At 36.9% G+C, this 24262-nt stretch overlaps 1 protein-coding gene across 1 annotated transcript in view; it reads left to right on the top strand.

The window, feature by feature from the left end:
* LOC150106300 (heat shock 70 kDa protein 12A-like) overlaps nt 1-24262 on the top strand; it is a 152666-nt gene that overhangs the window by 28780 nt on the left and 99624 nt on the right. Inside the window, exon 3 of the mRNA XM_090392973.1 lies at nt 13051-13226. Within this exon, the coding sequence (XP_090249099.1) occupies nt 13051-13226 (176 nt within the window). The remainder of the gene's footprint in view (nt 1-13050; nt 13227-24262) is intronic.

Genomic DNA, 24262 nt, shown 5'->3' on the forward strand with positions numbered 1-24262 from the left:
TAATTGCAGAAAGACAAAAGATCTAAAGTCCTATTTTTGGCGCCCTCTAACGAGAAAAAAAAAAAAAAGCAGCTGTGACTGTGACTTGGCCTATTATGGGCAAACAGGAAGATCAGTGAACATCCGCCTGGAAGAACATGAAAGATACATTCGCTACTATTACTATGGCAAGTCGGGACTGGCAGACCACGCTTTGGACACTCCTTCACACAGGATTAGATGGAGAAAAACGAATGTGCTATTTAGGAGTCGTTATAGATCTGAAAGACTATTTTTTGAGTCAGCAATGGCTTTGAAGAATTCTCCCAACCTTAACAAATATGGTTGCATTAATTTGCCAAAAATTTGGGAGACGGTTATCCTAAGAAAAAACTCCTGGATAACTGCTGCTTTTTTTTTTTTTTTTTTTTTTTTTTTTTTTTTTTCTTGTTAGAGGGCGCCAAAAATAGGACTTTAGATCTTTTGTCTTTCTGCAATTATATTGTTTCACTCACTGTCGCGTTTACATGTGTGTTGTGCTCTGATGATGCTGATTTGAAAATCAGCGAAATATTAGTGTTAATAAAACATCCTTGTTGATAAAAGTGTTTGTGGTGTTGTTAATACCGTGAAAAAATAAGTAATGAATAACCAGCAACGCCTAAGCTTATCAGTTAGACACTTATTACTATTGAACAATCTCTTAAAAGTCCATCTTATGGCATTTCTTTCATCTCAGATTACGAGTTTCCTCCAGGAATGTCTGGCATTCAGCAGTATCTCATTGGGAAAATAGTGGGCTGTGGACTGTGACCGGCAAAAGGTTGTTCTCCCATGGTGTAAAAGAAAATCTTCCGTGCGAAGTTACCTCAGGTAATTTACATTGCCTTTTCTCCTCTGCTTTGGCTCGCCGAAAATGCCTGGATGACTGCTGTCTCCAATAGCTAGAACTGCCGCCTCCAAAAAACTGAAACTGCCACCAACTCTCAACCAGGATCCCTCTCTCCTCTCTGGCATCTGGAAGCCTTTCCTTTTTTGACAACGTCTGGAAGCCCTCTCTCTGGCCTGGAAGCTCCTCTCTTCTTGCGACTGGAACCGGGAAGCCTCTTATGCTTGGCTCAGTCCCTTTTTATTCTGCGATCTCGGAACCTTGCACTAAGGGTAGTAAACCCTGAAGAATTCGGCATGACTCTTTCATTTTCTTTTAAGTTTGACCTGATCTTTGTTCTTCTCCATGCATTCTTTTGATCGTATTTTGCTGGCGCGGAAACTTGTCTCTAAAACTAGCGGACCTCTTTGATACTTTGCTTGTCCTTTCAGGCCTGCAGAAACTTCACTAAACCTAGCGGCACTCTTGAAAACTAACTTTAAAGGTGTTAGCACAGAGCATGTAAGCCTTTCCCATACACAAAACTAATAAACAACCTTCCTGCGCTCTTAAACATAATTATATACAAACAAAGTTCCGATGGCAAAGCATTGCCTTTGTTTTCGATGTTAAAACAGTAAATACATTCACTTCTCACAGGGTTAACTACATTAATATTTTGCAAAATATACATAGAAACAAACAAGATTATTTAGTTCTCATGGGACTTGACCTATGTAAAAAATCGATGTAAAGCGCTTTGAAAATTTTTTTTTACAGTAATAGTAGTAGTAGTAGTGTGAGTGATGAATAGGGAATGGGAATGAAAGTGTAACAGGGAAACGGGTGGAGCCCAGGCAGACAGAGAGACATGGCATAGGGAGAGTGGATGTTGGAAGTAATAGAAGTAGGGGAATGTGTCTATGGGGAGGATAAGCATAGAAATGGAATGAATCAGGATATTATAGGGGTAGTCGATACTGAGGAGATAGATGGGTAAGTAGTGATCAAGTTAAGTGGGCAAGAGCAGGTATGGTTCAGAAATCGCAACCAACAGGTGGTTTGGATAGAACTGGTAGTAGACATAAAAGGAAACTAATGTGTTTATTTACAAAAGCCTCAGAAATAGGGGATGAAATTGTTTCATTGTTTGTGTTTATTCACCCAAAAATTGTTGGAATAAGTGAAACATGGTTGAATGTAGATATCTTGATAGGAATAGAAATGTAAGGGTGCACTATACGGTATTATTATGATCACTTCCAATGTCAGCACCTGGTAAAGATCTAGTTCTCTGAGGTATACAGGTTTTATATTTAGTTTTTATTAGTACATAATAAATTAGGTTCTGAGTTCTTCTAACTGGGGAGAACCAGGTCCATTTTCATGATCTTTTAGGAAAGTGTGTTGGATATGGTATTACAAACTCCCTAAATGAGACAGTTATTTGCTATAAAGAAAAATGGAAAGAACACATACTGAGAATTAATAGAAGCAGAATACCTAAACAAATTCTAAATTACCACGCAAAAGGTACCTGATGCAGACGAAGACCTTTAAAAAGATGGAATTTAGTTTGGAAAGGCCACTTAGCCTATAAGCCTGGAAAGGAAGAAGAAGTGTTGGAGATGGTGAGATCATTCTGCAGAGCAAATTCTATCAGTTTTATACCTAGTCATTTGTTTCTCCTAATCCAAAAGGGGAAACAGTTCTTGAGATCCTTTCTATATCTATTCTGATTTTTGCATTCCAATCTCCCTGTACTAATAGATCAGTCTATCTATCAGACTATCTACTAGCAAACCAGTAATCTATCAAATGCTTTTGCAAAGTCTAAGAATATCACTGTATATGATTCTCCCTTATCTAATACACTTGTCACTTTATCATAAACCAACTATCATAAACTAACTATCATAAACCATGCAATGTCCATCAACCCAATTCTGTATTCTATTCTATTCCTTCTCAGTCTCTCCAACATCTTGACCACAACTGCAGTTATACAGACTGGTGTATATTGGAGACTTCTGTCATAGAACTATGCTTGAGGAGTGGTACTATTTTGCCTTCTTTCCACTCCTTAGGAAACCTATCCACTGCAAGACTTTCATTAAATAACCAGAACTAAATAAACACACGTAAAACCACAGTAATAGGTTTTTTTTTAATACGTAAATATAGGGGGTGCTTAAGGGTCAAAGCTGTATAACTGAGAGGAGACCTCCACATAGCCCTTAAAGGAATGCGGAGAACCGACCAGGGCTTCTGACCTAATGTCCAATCCTCACCTTCTCGTGGTGCGCCCTGTTGGGTATCTACTTGGATACTGAACGAACGAGGATGGGCTGGCAATTTGGGATTTAGCCGACCAAATTGTATTCTTATTGGTTAAACCAAAATAAAAAATCATGGTACAACATGACAAAATTTCATGCTGGCTGGGGCGTCGCCCGGTTAAACAAGGCCCTGGTTGTTTTTGCCAGGGAACCAGGGCGAACAGCGATAAGTCAGCTACCAGAACAAATCTGAAAACAAACCCCAACTCAACATCACCAGAGTTAAAGATCGGTACTACTATCAACGTAAGAAGCCTGAATGGCAAAGAAATGGAGCTAGCTGAGGAATTAGATAAGTACCAGATCGACATAATAGGAGTGACTGAAACAAAAAAGACCAAAACTGGTGAGATCTTTCTGAGCAATTAATACAAAATGTTATATTCAGGCAATGACAATCAAGGAAAAGGAGTAGACATAGTATTCAACACAAAATACGAGGCTAATCTTCTTGAATGGCAGTCAGTCTCAAGTAGAGTAATGTGGGCAAATATGAGAATGGGAAACTGGACAATGTAACTTATTTGTGCCTATGGTCCCACAGACGGTTCTACTAAGGTAGAAGTGGAGGAATTTTTTGAGGCTTTAGAAAAAGCAACTGACACAATGAAAAAGGAAAAGTTGGTCCTTGTTGGGGATCTAAATAGCAGAGTAGGAAATGATTGTGAGACATACAAAAATATTTTGGGAAAATTTGGAGAAAAGAGCAAAGCTAATAATAATGGCAAATATCTGTTGGATTTCTGCTCGGGACATGGACTGGTTATTACTAACACCATGTTCCAACATAAAAATGTGCACAAATTCACGTGGAGAGAAGAGGCTAGGAATAAGAAAAGTCTCATTGACTATGTTATTGTTGATAGTGATGTTTTCTCCCTGGTGCAGGACACCAGTGTACAGAGGATTTGAAATTGGAAGTGATCACTATTTAGTCTTGAGCAGGATAAAATTGAATTTCATATTGAAAAGAATAACATGTAAGAAAGTTTTAAAGCGAATAAAAGTTGAGCAGCTCTCAGATGTGAACTGTAGACTAAAATACACAAAGATTATTGAAGATAAAATGAAAGAGTCTGAGAACAGGAATCAAAACTTGGAGATTCAGTGGCAAACTCTGAAGAAAACATTGATTGATTCTGCCAGAGAGGTATTTGGTGAGGTTGTCTGCAAGGATAAAAAATTCAGAACTTCCTGGTGGACACAGGAAGTTAAAGAGGCAGTGAAGGAAAAGAAGAAAGCATATCAAAAGTTCCTGGCAAATAAGTCAGCTTGTGCTCTTAGAGAATATAGAGACAAATGCAAGAATGTTAAACACTGTGTAAAACTAGCTAAACAAAAGTCATGGGAGGACTTTGGCAAGAATATAGAAAATAAATATCAAGAGGGTGGCAAAATATTCTGGAGGTTGTTGAAGAAGCTTAGGAATGGAGGAAAGAGTGCTGTAAAAGGAGTTAAAGATGATAAAGGTGACATGAAAACTGGAGAAAAAAGATATCCTTGAAGTATGGAGTAATTACTTTGAAAAACTGCTAAATGAAACAAGCAGTGATGACAGCACAGTGTTAAAAAAACACTGACCAGGCATGCAGTCAGGAATACATATCCATACTTGAAGTAGAAAAAGCCATCAAAGACTTGAAATGTGGAAAGGCAGCAGGAGTAGATGATATTCGACCAGAAATGCTGAAGTATGGTGGTATAAGAGTCTTGGAGTCTTACAGTGGCTGCACTGCATAGTTCAGAAAGCCTGGACAGAGGGACGAATTTCTGATGATTGGAGTAGAGCTCTCATAGTACCCATATATAAAAAGGGAAATAAAACTACATGTGAGAATTACAGAGGTATTTCCCTACTGAGTGTTCCTGGCAAGATCTATGCAAGTATACTTGAGAAACGGTTGAGAAGAATTGTGGAAGAAAAGCTTGGTGAAGAACAAGCTGGATTCAGGCCAAACAGAGGCTGTCAGGAACAGATCTTCACTTTACGACAAATAGTCGAGAAAGTATGGGAATATAACAAAGATCTGTATTTAAGTTTTGTCGATTTGGAAAAGGCATATGATAAGGAGCCAAGAGAGAAGCTATTCAATACGTTGCAGTTATATGGTGTCAATGGGGCATTATATCAAGCAATACTTAGTCTTTATTTGAGTTGTAAGTCAGCAGTTAGAATTGAAGGAAGTACAGGAAGATGGTTTAATGTTAAATCTGGTGTGAGACAAGGATGTACGTTATCCCCTCTGTTATTCATTATCTATATGGATCACATTATGAAGGAAAGTGGTATTAAACATGATATCAAAATTGAAGATGTTAATGTCAGCTCTTTGCTTTATGCGGATGATGTTATACTTCTAAATAAATTTGCTACAAGTCTGCAAGATTCTCTGACTAAATTGAATAGTAGTTGTAATAGATATGGTATGAAGGTCAGCAATAAAAAGACAAAGACAACGAAAATGTCAGCTGTGTTTTGAATGGGGAACCTGTGGAACAAATAAAACATTTCAGCTACTTAGGCACGGTTTTTAGTGAAGATGGAAATTAAATATGGAAATAGACAACAGAATCAGCAAAGCTGGTATGGTGGGAAGTCAATTGAATAAATTCATATGGAATAAGAGAGAAATTAGTCGCAACACTAAATTAGCTGTATACAAGACAGCGTTCAAACCAGTTTTAACTTATGGATCTGAGAGCTGGGTCAGAAGTAAAACATTTGACCAAAGACTAGATACTGTAGATATGAGAGTCCTGAGAAAGATTATAGGCGTGAACAGATGGCATCAATGGCAATATCATATTAAAAACGAGAATAATAGGAAAGAACTTGATATTGTCAGCATCCAGGAATGCGTTAGCAGAGCTAATCTCGGGTGGTATGGTCACCTAAACAGAATGGGCGAGGAAAGATTAGCAAAACAAGTGTTCTCTGCCAGGTTGGCAGCAAAACGACCCAGAGGAAGACCAAAATACAGGTGGATTGATACGGTACAAAGTGCCTTAGACGATAGAAATATAAGATGTGATAATGTTGGAGTCTTGACAAGTAACAGACTGATTTGGAGGAAAATTGTAGATAGGAAGTTAGTAATGATATAATTTTTTCACGTAGTACTATCATATCCTGTACAACCCTTGTGGGTACATGGCAGGAATTTGATGATGATGAAGATATAGGGAACAGCTATGGGGTCCCCCTTATCACCTAACTTGGCAGACCTGTCTGGAGTCATTCCGAACAAGAGCTACATCTGTTTCTAGATAAAATAAACTTTCTTCACGCCCGCATCAAATTTCTATTAGAAAAAGAATATCCACAGGGTATCTCTTTCCTGGACTTACACATCCAAAGAAAAGAAGACGGTTCCATCTCCACTTCTGTCTATTGAAAGCTGACCTTTTCAGGCCACTACATCCACAACTCTTCTGCTCATCATCCTTCTCAAAAATTTGGCATCATCAAATCACTGGTAACCAGAGCACACAGATTTTGCTCCTCTGAGGAATCTCTAAACCAAGAATTGGAAATAATCAAAAACATAGCCATTCTAAATGGATACAATCCTAAAACTACTCAAAAAATCATCAGCCACTTCTCCACACATCAACCTAGACACAAGAACAAGCCCATAGGATTCCCATACCTTATGTCAAAGGCATCTCAGAGCGACTTTCAAAAATTATGAAAAAATACAATCTTGCTGAGACCTACAAACCCATCAACCAGATCTACAACTTGTTACCTTCGTCTAAAGACAAACACCGACCTCTGTTACTGCCTGGCACGTACGAGGTACCATGCTCCTGTAAACTGTCGTACTATGGGCAGACAGGCAGATCTGTTCTTAAACGCATCTCTGAACATCAAGATCACATCTGTCTCATCAAACCACAGAAATCCAGCCTCTCCCAACACGGAGTTGAAAACCCAAACCATAGGATCCACTGGGAAAAGACCAAACTTCTACACAGATCTTCATACAAACATGAACTTCATACATATAAAGAAAGTGCTGAAGCCCTACTTCACAGACCCAATCTAAACTGCAATGATGTTCTTGCCATTCCTAAAATATGGGAAATTGTCATACAAAATTGTGTAAAATAATTCAATTTTAATTTTAATTTAATCTAAATAATCTAATGTATTTTTTTTAACAGAAAGCTCTGCTGCATGCATTTGGATTCCACTGTATTCATGCGCTCTATCTGTATGTTATTCCTAGTATTGTTCTCAACTGTACTGACAATGTCCTAAGACACTCAGGTCGACATATTTACGTATTAAAAAACCTATTACTGTGCTACTTAAATATAAAGAGCCAATAGGCTTCATTTCAGCGATATAAACATTATTTTAAATTAAGGGGATATTAAATCCCACATTGTTTTAAAACCGAATAAGAAACTCAAAGATTGGAATCAGAGAGTTTCATGCCGAATATAGTAAACTATAAAAATATTGGCGATTACTGGCGTGAGCCAATGCAAGCAGTCCAAGCACGTAGTACAATACCGGGCAATTTATTACTGTGGTTTTACGTGTGTTTATTTAGTCATGAGTTCACCACAGGTTTCTTTATATAATCATTAAATAACCAGATCAAGGGTATAACCGACTGTGGTGCATATTCCTTAAGAATACGTGGTGATATTTCATCCATTCCCACAGCCTTATTCACATCTAACCCAACCAACACCTTATACACCTCTGTTTCTTTCACTTCCAATTCTCCTAATACTTGCCTCTCTTCTATATATTGTACCAGATCATTTACACCAGGATGATATATGCTGATAAAGTGCTCGTTCAATAATTCCACTATATCCTTTGCAGCTGTTAGTCTGCTGCCATGACTATCTACCAATGTTAGGCTGCCATAATTATTCTTCCTCTTGCTTGCCATGTAGTGGAAAAATTCCCTTGAGTTAACCTTGGCCTGACCAGCCAATCTCCTCTTATACTGCACCTTTTCTTTCTTTACCATGCTCGTCACTTTTCTAGCCTGCACCTTATACTCTTCATGGATCTGATCACCACCAACTGCCTTGTACTTCCTCCATAACATTTTTTTTTTCCATCACAGCTTGCTTGATTTGGCTGTTCATCCATTTCACTCTTCCACCCTATTTATTTGCTTAACCCTCTGTATCCAGTCATACATTGCTTTTGTTAGATAGTTTCCATGTGAGTTTCCATGCATTGTCAACATCTTTTCTGCTCAGCTCATCTATCCAGTGTACTGATGCTAACTGACTACAGAGCTTCCTATAATCACATGCTTTATACTTCCACATGTATCCATTTTTGGCAGTGACCTTTTCTAGTTTCATCACTTCCCAAACAAGTACCTTATGATCACTCTCACCAACCAGCAGCAGTGTCAACACTTCATTAACAACTACATCTTGTGACGTTATCACTAAATTCAAAACATTAAAGCCTCTAGTTGCTTCAATCACGTGCTGCTTAAAATGCTTATCTCTCAGAAATTCCACAAAATCACTCTCCTTGTTCCCATACACTATCTCCTCCTTCCAGTCTATATTTTGGAATTCAAGTCTCCCATCAGGATCATCTTTTTTTTTTACATGCCCAACTAATCTGCCTAAACATTTCACAATCCGTATTCTCTGCATTTCTTGGCCTATAGTATATACTATGTACATCTGGAAAAGATCCTGTGAGACCTTCATCTCCCATCGCAATCAGCACCCTAGACTGGTTTTGGTTGTAATGGGATTGGGTGCTATTTCTGCCTATGTTTCCATCTTTCTCTCTCTCTCTCATACATATGGTACTATTGTAACATAGCTCAAATTCAAGGCTGACCTCTTGGCATAATTTTTCTACCTCATTTCCTGCAGAGTTAACTAAGGCAAAGTATCATCTACTTTACAGAGAAGAGCTCATTAGAGATGTCTTATTAGAAAAACATCTGAAGAATCCTTCATAACTTGCCAACAATCTTATACTCCTGATGGAATCCCTCACTTGTACTTAATAGTTGTGCTCCAAAATTAACACTCATTCTTACAGTCTTTCATACTCATCTGTCCTATCTATCCTTGGAAACAAGTATATAGTCAACTCATCTCAAAGAAGAAAATTAGAAATCAGCCATCATTCCATTGTCCTTAGTTACTTACTTCTCTCTCATCAGTAATCAACTTTTTCAGCATCTGAAGGCCAATCGATTAATCAGCAACACCAATATGGATTCCAATCTGCTGTAGATTTTTCAGTCTACAGCGAATCTCCTTGCCAACATTCCCAACCATTGTATACAACCTGAGGAAAGGTTTGGAGAAACTTGTGTGGTCAGTTTTGACGTTCTATGGCATTTGATTTGATCTGACATCAAGGCCTATTTACTTAACTACAATCTTCTGGTTTGCTGCTTGCTTTTTGTAACTGGATTGCCAGTTTCATTTGTTCTTCTGGTTATTCGCTGTGTGTGTTGTTAGATGACTTCATCAGATTTCACCCACCAAGGTCAGAGTATCCTAAGACCACACTCTTTCTCCTGTTCATAAATGATCTCTTACTGACCTGAAATTTGATTCTTAGTTTTGCTAATGATATCCTACATTCCATTTCACATACCCAGAGGTGTTTAGATATTTACCTGATTCTCCCATACCAATGCATACTGATTTCCTTGGAGATGAGGCAAAAATTGCCAACTTTAATGCCGCCAAAACAGTCCTTTATTTCATTCAAGACAGATAATGCTTTGCTAATATTCAATCGTCACTAGATCAGATCCCTTTGTTTCTCTTCTTGGGCTGGTTTGTGCCTCTAGTTTTCCTGACATATGATATATATCACATCCACAGCATCCTTTGCTTCCAAAAAAGCAATTTCAAATACTGTATATATCCCAAATTATTATTTTAGCATAACATCTCCATAGAATCATAGAACTCATTGTAGGAGGCCACACTCTACTTTAGAATATTGTTCTCATATTTGGTATGGGGCACCAAAAAACTTCGCTAAAAATACTTGAAGCTATCAGTAGAGGCCAATCTGTTATCTAATCACATTTTCTCTCTCTTTCTGTGTCGCTTTCAATTCAGACTTCAGAATTTTTTTTTGAAAGATATTCTGTTTCTGTCTTATACTTCTTCTGTAGGTATTTGCACGAGTGCTATTCTGCAGAACTGGCTACTGCCAATTCTTCCACTTGCATGGGATATCAGCACAGCACAATGCTAAAGGAATGTTCAAGAGAATTAGCAATTTCTGATCTGCTTATTTAACATGATTCCTAACATAAACACAGTTCCTAATAATTGGAAGAAGACAATGCAGTCAGTTATAGACCAATCAGTATTTCTGGAGTGGTCATTATGGTAATATAGGCTAGTTAAAATCCACATCCAGAGGTGATAAGATGGCACTTTCTTCCTCTGTAGAGGCTAACATTATTTTACTAAATGTATGGCTTGCTCAGTAATCTGCTTACATTTTACAAAGGAATGACAGCAAAGTTGATGAGGAAGGGGAAATTAATATATCATAATACTACTGGGCTTTGCCAAAGGCATTTGATAGGATTCTGCATGGAAGCTATTATACATATTCAGATGGATGGATATGCAAAATAGGCTTGTCATATAGATAACAGCTGACATTAGAAAGTGATGAATGGAGTATTACTCACCAGACTCCAATAACATTGGAGTCTGGTGAGTAATACCTGATTATTTGCTGATGATGCAAAGTTGGGATGATTAAGGACATAGCTAATACAGAATCCCTGCAGAGCTGATTTGAATGGACTGATTCTATGGGCAAATAATAATGAATATCAGTTCATTATCATTTGCATATATCTGAATGTTAGTTCAATTTTTATAAGTGCAAAGTTATGCATTTTGGACATTGCAAGGTGCTGTGTATATCATATTGCTGCAGTTGGTGCAATTAGTAATGAAGCTAGAGACCTAAGAAGTTATAGCAGACACAGTTAAGGTTCTCATTTAGCCACATTGGATAAATGCAACATTGAAGAGAACATTAACTTGTAGGAATGAGAAAGTTATTCCCCACTGCACTTTGATAACACCATGTATTGATTACTATTCTTAGATATTACTTAATGTTCTGGAGTTGTGGAGATAGTTGAAAATATTCATTAGGAGGTAGCTATGATAACACCTCACCTATGGAATTTTGCATAAGTAACAGATTGAGAGAATGTGTCTTCAAACTTGAAGAAGAGATAACATAGAAACATAAGTTGATAAGGGGACCATACAGCCCATTATAAAAGGGAAAATTTGCAGCATGGAAGGTGAGGGGAAGTTGAGTACCTTGGCTACCTCCTTATTTAGTGTGGCTAAATAAGGAGGTAGCCAAGAAGAATGCAAGGTTCATGTTCTTTTCATGGTAAGTGATAAGTGAGTGGAATAAGCTGCTAGTAGGAGTTGTGATGCATTTCAGAGAATATTTTTAAGGAGAGGTATGATAAGTTTAGGTATTATGTGACCTAGATAGAGGATTCCTTCCTAGAGGAGTCCATATATTAATAACATAAGTTTTCTTAAAATTACAATTCCTACTGTAGTAGCCTGTTTTGTGAGAGGGGAAAAAACCCACTGCCTCCATAAGAGAGTAGCTAACTTGAAAAGCTCTTATAAAAATTTCTCACTTTCTAGACAAGTCAAATTCAAATCCAGGTCTTTCCAGTCAATGGCTATCATAATTATTGACTCAGTTAAGGAGGCCCATTGTGAATTATTTTATATGTCGTGCACACTCGTGTAAATAATTGCATGATTAAATTACATTTTTATTCATTATTGTAGAATCAGGGTTAATAAATACCAAACTTTTTTTTGATGTTGAAAGTTTATTTTTCACTTGGTTAGACTATAATAAATTTAGTTTAATCCTTTATCCAAGTGTGAGCAAACAAAGTTTGCACCTGAAAATATCTTCAGGACTGGACCAAGCTCTCATCACTCCTTGTCTCAGTATCTCCCATAATGCAAAGTACATCTCCTTGCAGACATGTATACTGCTATGCATTAAGGGAAGGGCCACTATCCAGACTAGTTTCGACCTTTATTGAGGTCTCTTCAGTGGGAGTCACGCCCAGAGGTGGAGATACCAGGCAGAACCAATAGCGAGGTCATCTTTACCTATAGGAGTTGCCAAAAGGTGTGCCACCTTTTTATTAAATTACTCTGGATTTAGAGAAAGATATTGAAAGTTTATTTTTCACTTGGTTAGACTATAATAAATTTAGTCTAATCCTTTATCCAAGTGTGAGCAAACAAAAAAAGAGTAATTTAATAAAAAAAAGGTGGCACACCTTTTGGCAACTCCTATAGGTAAAGATGACCTCACTATTGCTTCTGCCTGGTATCTCCACTTCTGGGCCTGGCTCCCACTGAAGAGACCTCAATAAAGGTTGAAACTAGTCTGGGTAGTGGCCCTTCCCTTAATGCATAACATTATACATATCTGCAAGGAGATGTGTTTTACATTATGGGAGATACTGGGATATGAGTGATGGTAACTTGCTCCACCTTTGCTACGAGTTGCCCGGTGTTGTACTACCTTACCCCAGTCCTGAAGATATTTTCAGGCACAAACTTTGTTTGCTCACACTTGGATAAAGGATTAAACCAAACTTCATTAACATTTTTGACATTTGAGTAGGTGGGTAAATAAAACATTATAGATGCCACATCTATGGCTATTTTTTTTTTTGAAGAAAGTTGAGCAAAGGGTTTCCAAAAACAGATTTATGTATGTAAAACAATTTTTCTAGCATCTTTTTTTCTGATTATTCATAACTCATTTACATTATGCATAAAACCAATTTTTCCATATTCTTCTAGGTGGAGATCCTGGTGTAATTACACAAAAGACTCCAACCATACTTCTCCTTACTCCAGAAGGAAGTTTTCATTCCTTTGGCTACTCCGCAAGAGATTACTATCATGATTTAGATATTCAAGAAGCCAAACGATGGCTATACTTTGAGAAGTTTAAAATGACACTTCACCATCACAAGGCAAGAGATGTTTATATTCAAATAATAATTAAGTAAATATTATGATGTGTAATATTACATAATTTCATATCATCATATTGACATGTACCCTCAGGGAGTGAACCAGATTTCATGATAGTATACTACATAAAATGGTTACATCATTACTAACTTCCTGTTGACAGTTTTCTTCCAAATTAATCTATCTGTGAAGACTCTGGTATTATCAGAACTTATATTTCTGTCTTATTAGGCACTTTTTACTATATCAGTCCATCTAGAACTTGGTCTTCCTCTGGATTATTTTTTCTGACATCCTGGCAAAGAACACTTATTTTGCTAACCTTTCCTCTTCCATTCTGTTTAAGTGATCATACCACCTGAGATTATCTACTAACACATTCCTGAATGCTAAAATGTCAAGTTCTTTCCTAATATTCTAATATTATACGATACCACCACTTAAAAAAAAAAAAAAACCATCTGTTCATTCTCCTAATATTTCTCAGAACTCTCATATCTGTGGTCTCCAGTCTTTAATCAAATGTTTTATTTCTAATCCAGCTTTCAGATCAGTAAGTTAACATTGGTTTGAACACTGTCTTGTATACAGCTAGTTTTGTGTTTTGACTAATTTCTCTCTTATTCCATATAAATTTATTCAGTGGACTTCCTTCTATACCAGCTTTGCTAATTATGTTGTCTATTTCCATATTTGATTTGCAATATTTACAAAAAATTGTGCTGAAAATAGCTGAAATGTCTTACTTGTTCTATAGGCTCTTTATTCATGTATTGCTGATTTTCACACCAAATTTATTACAACAGTTATTCAATTGGTCAGGGAATCCTGGAGACCTGTACTAGATTTATTTAGAAGTATAACATCATCAGCATAAAATAAAGAGTTGAGATTAACATTTCCAGGTTTCATAACAAATTTAATACCACTTTCCTTCATAATAGGATCCATATAGGGAATATTCAGGAGTAACAGAGGTGATAATGTACATCTTTGTATCACACCTAATTTAACATTAACATCCCAACAGCCATGATGCCTATAGCCGTCCAGCAAAATCTGGATACGATTCTGTAACACCTATTGTATTACATGGATAAGAAGTGCAATTTGGTCTCACTATTTCATCCACTACGGCCAGTAGAGAGATTAAACCATCTTCCTGTACATCCTTCAATTCCAACTGCTGACTCACTCAAATTTAGACTAAGTATTGCTGGATAGAGTGTCCCACTTACACCGTATAACTGTAGTGTTTTGAACAACTTTTCTCTCATCACTTTATCATATGCCTTTTCCAGATCTTCAAATCTTAAATACAGATCCTTGTTATCTTTTCATGATTTCTCAACTATCTCTTAAAGTGAAATCGGATTCTAACAGCCTCTGTTTAGCCCGAATCCAGTATGTTCTTCTCGAAGCTTCCCTTCCACATATTTCTTAGCTCTTTCTCAAGAATATTTGCATAAATCTTACCAGAAACACTCAGTAGGGATTGTCACCTCTGTAATTCTCGTCTTCAGTTTTATTTTCCTTTTTATAAATGGGTACTGAGAGCTATACTCCAATCATCCAGAATTTGACCCTCTGACCAGGCCTTCCAATTTGTGGAGTGTTGTCACTGTGAAACTTTTATACTTCCATGTTTGAGCATTTCTGGTCAAATATCATTTATTCTGCTGCTTTTCCACATTTCCTGTTTTTGATGTCTTTTTCTACTTCAAGTATTGATATGTATTCCTGATTGCATTCCTGTTGAGTGTTTTCTACTACCATGCTGTCACTGCTTGTTTCATTTAGCAATATTTCAAAGTAATTACTCAAAACATCTAGAATATCTTTGTCTTTAGTTTCCATGTCACCTTTATCATCCATGATTTCTTTTAAAGTACTCGTTCAGCAGCCTCCAGAATATTTTACCACCTTATTGATATGAGAGTAGTTGGTGATGAGGAGGAGGAGAGATTGACTTGAGATATACCTCTTGAGTATACAATTCTCCATATACCTCTGAGCAAGAGGTATGGAGAATTGAGCAAACTTGATACTAATAATGCTGTGGAACTTGATAATAAATCACCACGTATTTTGAAAGAATATGCTAGGAAGTTGGCATTTGCCTTGATATATTTTTTTAATATGAATCCTGCACTGGATTGAGTTATTCCAAAGGAGTGGAAGATTGTGCTGCTTCATAAGGGAGGTGATAGACCTTAAGCATCAAATTATAGGCCTATCTGTTCAGATGTTGTGATTAAGGTACTGGAGAAGCTGGTGAGAACTAAGATCCAGAATGGAGTTGACAATAATGGTATTATTTTTGATGGACAGCATGGATTTGCTAAAAGGAGATCATGTTTTAGTAATCTACTTACTTATTACAATAAGTAATACCACTTATTAAACAGACCCCTAAGGCACACCACTAGTGGTGTGCTTTAGGGGTCTGTATGTTAATGATATTGGCAAAGATTTGGATGGGAATATTCAGTTGTTTGCAGATGATGCAAAGTTGGGAAGAACTATGAGGAGTAGAGATATGTTGTGGCCTTACAAGAAGACTTGAAGTAATAAATTTAGTTTAATCCTTTATCCAAGTGTAATTTGCACCTGAAAATATCTTCAGGACTGAGGTAAGGTGGCACAAATAAACTCCCAAGACTTGAATAGATGAGTGAATGGGCAAGAGAATGGGGATGCCAGTTCATTGTTGCAAAATGTAAGGTTTTAAATTTATCAAATGATAATTTCAATGTTTCCAGGTTTTAAAATTGTAGAATGGGTGTATGCTAAACTTTTTTAACAGAGGATGTTGTATAGGCGGGAATAGAAATGGGGTGAAATATCTTCTGGGAGGACATGAACAAGAAAAGAAGAGAGGAAGTACTAACTCTCAATAATAGTAAAGGAATTAATAATAATAGTAAATGTCTGTTCTCAATAATAATAGTAAATATCTGTTCAGAATGGAGGTCGAAACCTGCATGTGATGACAGTATGCGTAATGCCTTTTGAGGTTGTAATGAGAAGAGTAGTGTGTCTAATGGGATGTTATAGGTCTGGGACTGTACAGAACTATGATCATGGAATGTTTAAACAAATTTTGTGATCATCAGTCTCTTTTTACTTGAGAAAATAAAAAGAGACTAATCTTAATGGGGATTTTAATTATAGAAATATGGAATGGAAAGATCGGTAGCACATGGAAGTAAAGAGAGTAAATTTCTCATTTCTGATGAATTATAACCTTAAGCAACATGTGACTTGGGAGATGGCCAAGCAGAAATGGTTTTAGACAAAAACTTGATATACATAGAACTGTGGGATATTATGGAAATCTCTGTATTCAACTTATATCCGTAACAGAGGATGATTAGCTGCAAGGTGAATAGAACATGGGAATTCATTAAGACGCACCTGACTGTAATGTGCAGCTGCATACCATGTCAGGTGACCAATTAAGGTGGGACTGAAATTGATGGAGACAAAATTATAAAGTAGTATATAAATAGAAGTTGTTATGAAGGATCAATGAAATCTATTTTTGGAGTTGAGCTAGAAGAAGAATAATTACAGAGGGCGATACTGGTTGATGGAATTAGGATAGAATACAGGATTGAGTGTCAAAGGGACTACTGCAGAGGATGTACTAAAATTAGTAAATGAGTATTTTGTTAGTGTATTTCATGAATATTTCTTGTATAAATGATGTGTATTTCTTGTATAAATGATGCTGTATAACACAAAAGGGACATTACAGGAATTAGAAGTGACCTAAAGTAAAGCTGTATGAGGTGAGTAGACTTAATCTTAATGCTAATAAAGCCATGAGGTAGATACAGTATATTCCTCGGAGTAGACAGAATTGAAGAAGATAAGTTGTTTTAGTAAGTTTAATCCTAAAGTGTATATAGATGTTGCCCAGCAGCTGTTTATGTTTTCTGCATGATTAGAGAAAAGTGGAAGAACGATGGCAACTAATTTGGTGGAGCAGTACTAATGAAAAACACCACAGAAAGGGAATAATGTAGAAACAAGAATGTCTATGAGAAAGTGACTGAACTGAGTTATGAAAGAGAGGGTTTTACCTGTTATGTGGACTACCATATTCTTGGTAGCATTGCATAGTTTCAGAGAATAAATTAAACATGCCAAGAAATTATATTCTTGGTTTAATCATTTATACAAGTGTATACAAATGCTCTAGATCAGAGCTAGTTAGAGCTCTAATCCAGAGTATTTCAATAATAAGGTGTCACACATTTTCCCTATTTGCATATGAAAATATGACTTATGCATTACTTCAACCTTGGTATCTTTTCTGGGTCTAGCTCCCACTGATGAGACCTCAATTAAGGTAGAAATCAGTCTGGGTAGTGGCCCTTCCCATAATGCAGAGCATTATATACATGGCTTTGCTTTATGAGGTACTAATGCAACTGAAGTCCTCAGCCTCTATATAAACAATCTACCGATAATTGTCCAGACACTTTAGCAATTTACAGTTGATACCAGCAGGTGAACCCTAATATCGGGCATGTTTGCCTTTTGGCTTTGATCACCTCCTGCACCCTTTGAGGGAGGCTTCCCACTAATGTGCGGCAGACATCAGGTGGAATTTGTCTCCATTTCCTCCATCAAAGTAGCACTGAGTGACAGATTGAGGACATGCTGCTCTGTACCTCAATAACTGCTCCAATTTGTCCCACAGGTAGATTGGATTGATGGGGGGGTTGAGGTTAGGACTCTGCACATGACAGGGCAGTTGTTTAACACCCATCTCTTCATACCATTCCATAACAGCTGCAGATTTGTGGCATGGGGCATTGTTGTCTTGATAGTAACACAGGTCAGTTTCATAAAAACTCCACAGTGCAGGCAGCACCTGATTATCCAGAATATCAAAGTACTGAGCTGCATTCATGGAAACACGGACGACCAGCGGTCCCACTCCAAACCAGCTGAATGCACCCACACCGTTACTCCTCCACCACCAAACTTTACTGTTGGTACAACATGCTTTGGTAACAAGCGTTCACCAGGCTGGTTCCACACCCTGCCATCAGACAAAACAGGCAAACCTTGATTCATTGCTCCAGAATACCGTTTTCCACTGGTCAGCTGTTCAGTTCACATGCTCTTTGCACCATGCCAGACAAACTGCCTTGTTTGCTGTTGTGATGTTCAGCTTGTGTGCTGCTCTTCCATGGAAACACAGTAAAATGGAGTTCTTTTTGTATAGTATTAGTGCTCACCATGGTGTCACTGGTACTCGTCATGGATGGTCTGTGCCAATTGTAGCAGTTTTTTTTTGTGTACTACCTGTTTTAACACCCTCCTGTCCCTGTCAGTCATTTTCGACAGCTGCCCTGGGTGTTTTCCTGTAGTAGTGATCCCAAAATATCTCCATTTGTTGATCACATCACCTGCAATTGAGTGGCAATGGCATGTATGGACATGCCATGAATGTGACAACTCACAATGACACATCTATTGAAGTCACTGAGCTCATGTCATGTTCCCATACCATCTGTATTCAACTGCTACGATGAAATACCTTGAATTTTCCCGAGAAATACGATGAATTTTCCTGTGATATCCACTCTTTTACATGGGGAGCTGTATATTCCATTTTGAATATCATGATGGAAAATAGAGCAGTCTGACTGGTTCACTTTTTCCCCATAGAAAAATTTGATTCTGTGAATTCAGGCACAAACTTTGTTTGCTTACATTTGGATAAAGAATTAAACTAAATATATAATTTATAGTCTAACCAAGTGAAAAAACTTCCAACATCTTTCACAGAATCAAATTTTTCTATGGGGGAAAAGCGAACCAACCAGATTGCTCTATTTTCCATCATGATATTCAAAATGGAATATACAGCTCCCCATGTAAAAGAGTGGATATCACAGGAAAATTATTACCTTCTTATCAGTTTTTATCAATTTCCCACTTAAACAGTAGGAAGAGAAAGAGTGAGCAGAATAAGGCAAATGCAATGGATGTTCAGACAGGTATATAGAAGGTGTTGCTTTCTGAGTTTAAGAGAGATTTTTGTTGCCAAGCATACATTCTACAACCCTCTCTCTCTCTCTCTCTCTCTCTGATAGTATGTGCACTACTCCAGAGTGCACATCCTATCGTTTGCCATCCCCCTATGGATTGACAAATGCAATGGGAGGTCATCAAAGTTTGGGATATATATTTATCAGGTGGTCAGTAGATGCAGTATATTGTAATAAGAGGTCCTACTCTGGATGTTTTAACCAAAAAGGTGTCCTAAACAGTTTTTTAAACAGATTTCTGGGATCTTGCCAACCCTTCTAGATAAATAAAGGTGACATTTTCCTAAATATTTGCCTATCAAATGTATTATAAGGAATGATGATATAGTAGTAGATGTTGTTGATGTTTTCTTATTTTTGCTATCTGTTGATGTGGCAGTGATTTCTAAAATTGCTCATCCATCACAGAGCCACATATGTAAGCTTAAAGATGTAGAAAGCCAAGGCTAAGTTTGATGTTATACAAGCACCACAGCAAGCTTTGGACCCTACATCCAGACTTTGAGGAAGGAGGCCTTATTACAATACTGCTGACCCTCATAAGTGAGCCTACCAGCTGAATGATCCAGACAGGATCATCCTGGACTGCTTGTCTTACTAAAGTAGGGAACAAAACAGTGCATGACCACTTGGATTCCCCTTTCTGAAATATTTGCTGTTATTATTCACACTAGCCAACCAATATGGCAGCAGAGCAGTAAATTCCAATGATGATGACTATCAGAAAAGTAGAGTAGAAAAGATTCAAGAGAAGTACAGCAAAGGATGAGAGCAGAAAAATAATATCAACAGATAAAAAATGAAAAGGGTGAGTACCATCACTGGTAAGTCTCACTCTGCTGCAACCAGATGTCTCACATGGATTGGGGGGGGGGGGTGTAAGCAAGTTTCTCAGTCTAGATAACATATTCCTCTCACCCAAACCACATTTGCATTTGAGAATTAAGACCATTTTACTGACACGTAAAAAAAGCAATACATGCATGCACAGGCTGTCATTCTTTCCAGTCATTTACTTGGGAACATGAAAGTCTGTATCCAGCCCATCACAAAAAAGGACTAAAAGTTTAACATCAAACTATTGTCTGAATGCTCTCACTTCAGGACTCTCAAAAAAGAATGGAGAAGTAATCACCAGTATGGAATTTACCACTCTCACTCCACAGCAGATATCCTAGCCAATATTATCCCTCTTTCAACACAAAACCAATGAAAAAGCAATTATGTGGTTTCTTGATGTTTCCTGGGCGTTTGAACAGGTCTTAATCTTAAGACCTGTTCAAACGCCCAGGAAAACTCTTCAAACTATTATTATGATCTGCTCTGCATCTCTTGTAATTGAGCCACAAGTTTCTTTTCTGATTATTTGCTTCATATTGAGTGGTTCATCTCTTCAGTATTATCACTACTTCAGTATTTTCCCACTAATGTTGGAAAATATTGTAGGGTACTTTTACCAGTGAGCTTCATTCTATACAAAAATTACTTGCCCTTCAAATCTTACCATAGTTTTGGCTGATAATACACTCCATTTTTCTTCTTTGTTTGACAAACTTTACAGTGCTCAAATAATCCACATCTTCCATAAGTCACTGGTTATGTCATTCACAAGTGGGATGAGGACAATCTAGTGCACATCAATACTACAAAAACACAGTCCTGTCTTATTTCTTAGGAGAAAGATTTTGCCTTCTTACACCTTTGGATAATACCCAAATTTTTATTCTAGATAAAATTTCTCTTCTTGGACAGACTTACACTTCTAGCCTCTCCTAGAAGAAGCAATCGAAAGATTTTGAAAAACTCCTGACATTCACAGCCTTAAAAAAAAAAAAAAAAAAAAAAAATAGTAACTTTACAATTTAAGAACTACTTATCACATGTACAACTCTTAACACAATATAATTTCAAACTCTTCCCAACCTTAGAATACTGTTCTCAAATTTAGCATATGTACCAAAAACTTCTCTGGAACTACTTGTTGCAAGTTTTTTTTCACTTGGTTATACTATAAATTAAAGATGCCAAGAAATTATATTCTTGATTTAATCCTTTATCCAAGTGTAAGCAAACAAAGATTGCACATGAAGTATCTTCACAACTGTGCTACTTGTGCACTATCTACCAATAATTATCTGGACACTCCTAAGTTATGGAACATTATAGGTTTGTTAATATCATAAAAACATCTCGATTGTTAATATCATAAAAAACTGTCATCCGAGAAAAATATCTCGGATGACAGCGATAATACAAAACAAGTTTGTAATGACAGTTTGTGTGTAGTTTCTGAAGAAAAAGAGGTCTGTAACGAATCCACAGAAACACAGAATTCCCATCAGTTGTAATGCGATAATATTAATACGCTTAACGAAAGGAAAGATTTGCTGACATGGTGGACACGCGACCAGTGGATCGCATTCAAAGGTAAATACAATTGGTTATTTTGTAGGAACATTTTTCTGTTTTGAGACTTTTCTCCCTTTACGGTAATTATGTCTATATTATTGTGTTATTATTCAACAATTGTTTACAGTTTTGAATGTGTATATAAAGTCAATATCAACAGTAGCCTGATTACGAATGCATGATGAAAGGGACGGAGAGGTTTGGAGCTTCCCCAGATAGTATTCAAAAGGTAAATACAATTGGTTATTTTGTATAGGGCCCTGAAACTTAATGGTTTAGAATTTAACCACTGGGAAAGGGTTTGTGTCCACCTCAAAACTCTGAAACAGAATTTGGAAACATTTTCCGAATAACTTTTTATAAGAAATTTCTGTGATTTCACAATCCATTTCAGGCTTGCAGTCATGAGAACGACCTTTTGTTATCGAAAAAAGAGCAACTAATTGAGCTTTCAAGTGACAGTGGGCTTAAAATGCAATTCAGTGATCGTGGTTTGGCTCGATTCTGTATCTCACCTTCAGTGAGAAGTGAATTTCCTGAATTATTTGAAGAAGTCGAAAATTGACATGCAGTTTTCTACAACCTATCTTTGCGAGAAACGATTTTCATCGCTCCTTCAAATAAAAACAAAATACAGAATTCGTCTTTGTGTGTGTGTGTGTGTATGTGTGTGTGTGTGTGTGTGTGCACGCCGATCTTCGACTGAAGTTGATCAATATTGAGCCAGATATCCAGCAACTCTGCAGAGGCTGAGAAGCTGAACCATCTCATTAAAAGTAAATAGTGACATAATTATATCATATTATTTATTTGTTTAATAAAAATTAAAACTTTGTTTTAATTTTTATTAAAATTTTATTTAATTTTAATTTTAATAAAATATTTTATTAAAATTTTGTGGATATAAATTAAAACTTTGTTTAAATTTTTATCCACAAAATTTAATTTTTTATCTATATATCCAGCCTGGTTGGCCGATTCTCCAGCCAAAAGGCTGCGAGTTCGAATCCCGCAGTGGGCATGGATGTTTGTGACTGTCTGTGAAAATACTAGTGGTAGTGGTTGGAGGTAGACAGCGTTGGTGTAGATGATGATGATGATTGTAGTTGTGGTTAGTGAAGAAGGAGAGTTGTAGAGTAGGTGCCCTTCCTCAATTTGTCTTTGGACTAACTGGAGGTGTTATGTAATAATGATATCGACAAGCTTTATATGTTCATTGTGCATCACATAGTGTGAATTTGGCACTTGGAAATGCTATATCTGTGACAAATAAGAAATTGCATTGGCATAATCGAAAAGGTACACAATTTCTTCAATACCCCTAAAAGACAGGACGTCCTTGTTGTTTATAATATTAATATCTTTTAAGATTTATAATATCTTTATTTAGCTTGCAAAAAATATTTGCGTGCACCTTACCATTGTCTTAAATAATGCAAAAATCTGACAGTGATCTCTTAATTGTCCTAAATTTTGTTGATGCTGTTGAAAGTTTGAAAGTTTTTTATTTTTCACTTGGTTAGAATATAATAAATTTAGTTTAATCCTTTATCCAAGTGTGAGCAAACAAAGTTTGCACCTGAAAGTATCTTCAGGACTGGGGTAAGGGGGTACAACACCAGGGCAACTCCTTGCAAAGATGGAGCAAGCTAACATCACTTGTATCTCAGTATCTCCCATAATGCAAAACACATCTCCTTGCAGATATGTCTAATGTTATGCATTAAGGGAAGGGCCACTACCCAGACTGGTTTCGACCTTTATTGAGGTCTCTTCAGTGGGAGCCAGGCCCAAGTGGAGATACCAGCCAGAAGCATCAGCAAGGTCATCTCTACCTATAGGAGTTGCCAAATGGTGTGCCACCTTTTTAATAAATTACTCTGGATTTAGAGAAAGATGTTGGAAGTTTATTTTTCACTTGGTTAGACTTACCCCAGTCCTGAAGATACTTTCAGGCACAAACTTTGTTTGCTCACACTTGGATAAAGGATTAAACTAAATTTATTATATTCTAACCAAGTGAAAAATAAACTTTCAACATCTTTCTCTAAATCCAGAGTAATTTAATAAAAAAAAAAATAAAAGGTGGCACACCATTTGGCAACTCCTATAGGTAGAGATGACATTGCTAATGCTTCTGGCTGGTATCTTCACTTGGGCCTGGCTCTAACTGAAGAGACCTCAATAAAGGTCGAAACTAGTCTGGATAGTGGCCCTTAATGCATAACATTAGACATATCCGCAAATAGATGTGTTTTGCATTATGGGAGATACTGAGATAGTAGTGATGATATCTTCCTCCACCTTTGCAAGGAGTTTTCCTGGTGTTGTACCACCTTACCCCAGTCCTGAAGGTACTTTCAGGCGCAAACTTTGTTTGCTCACACTTGGATAAAGTATTAAACTAAATTTATTATATTTGTTGATGATGTTGTGGCTCAATTAAATACTGTTCGTGAAACTCCAGATTCTTCATTTAAGGATATTTACGATGAAGCATGTATAAAAGCCAATAATTTTAATATTGACATTAAAAAGCCTGGGACTTCAGTCAC

This window comes from Typopeltis vanoorti, chromosome 5, assembly GCF_054136105.1.
Source record: "Typopeltis vanoorti isolate ZY-2024b chromosome 5, IOZ_Tvanoo_1.0, whole genome shotgun sequence".
NCBI lineage: Eukaryota > Metazoa > Arthropoda > Arachnida > Uropygi > Thelyphonidae > Typopeltis > Typopeltis vanoorti.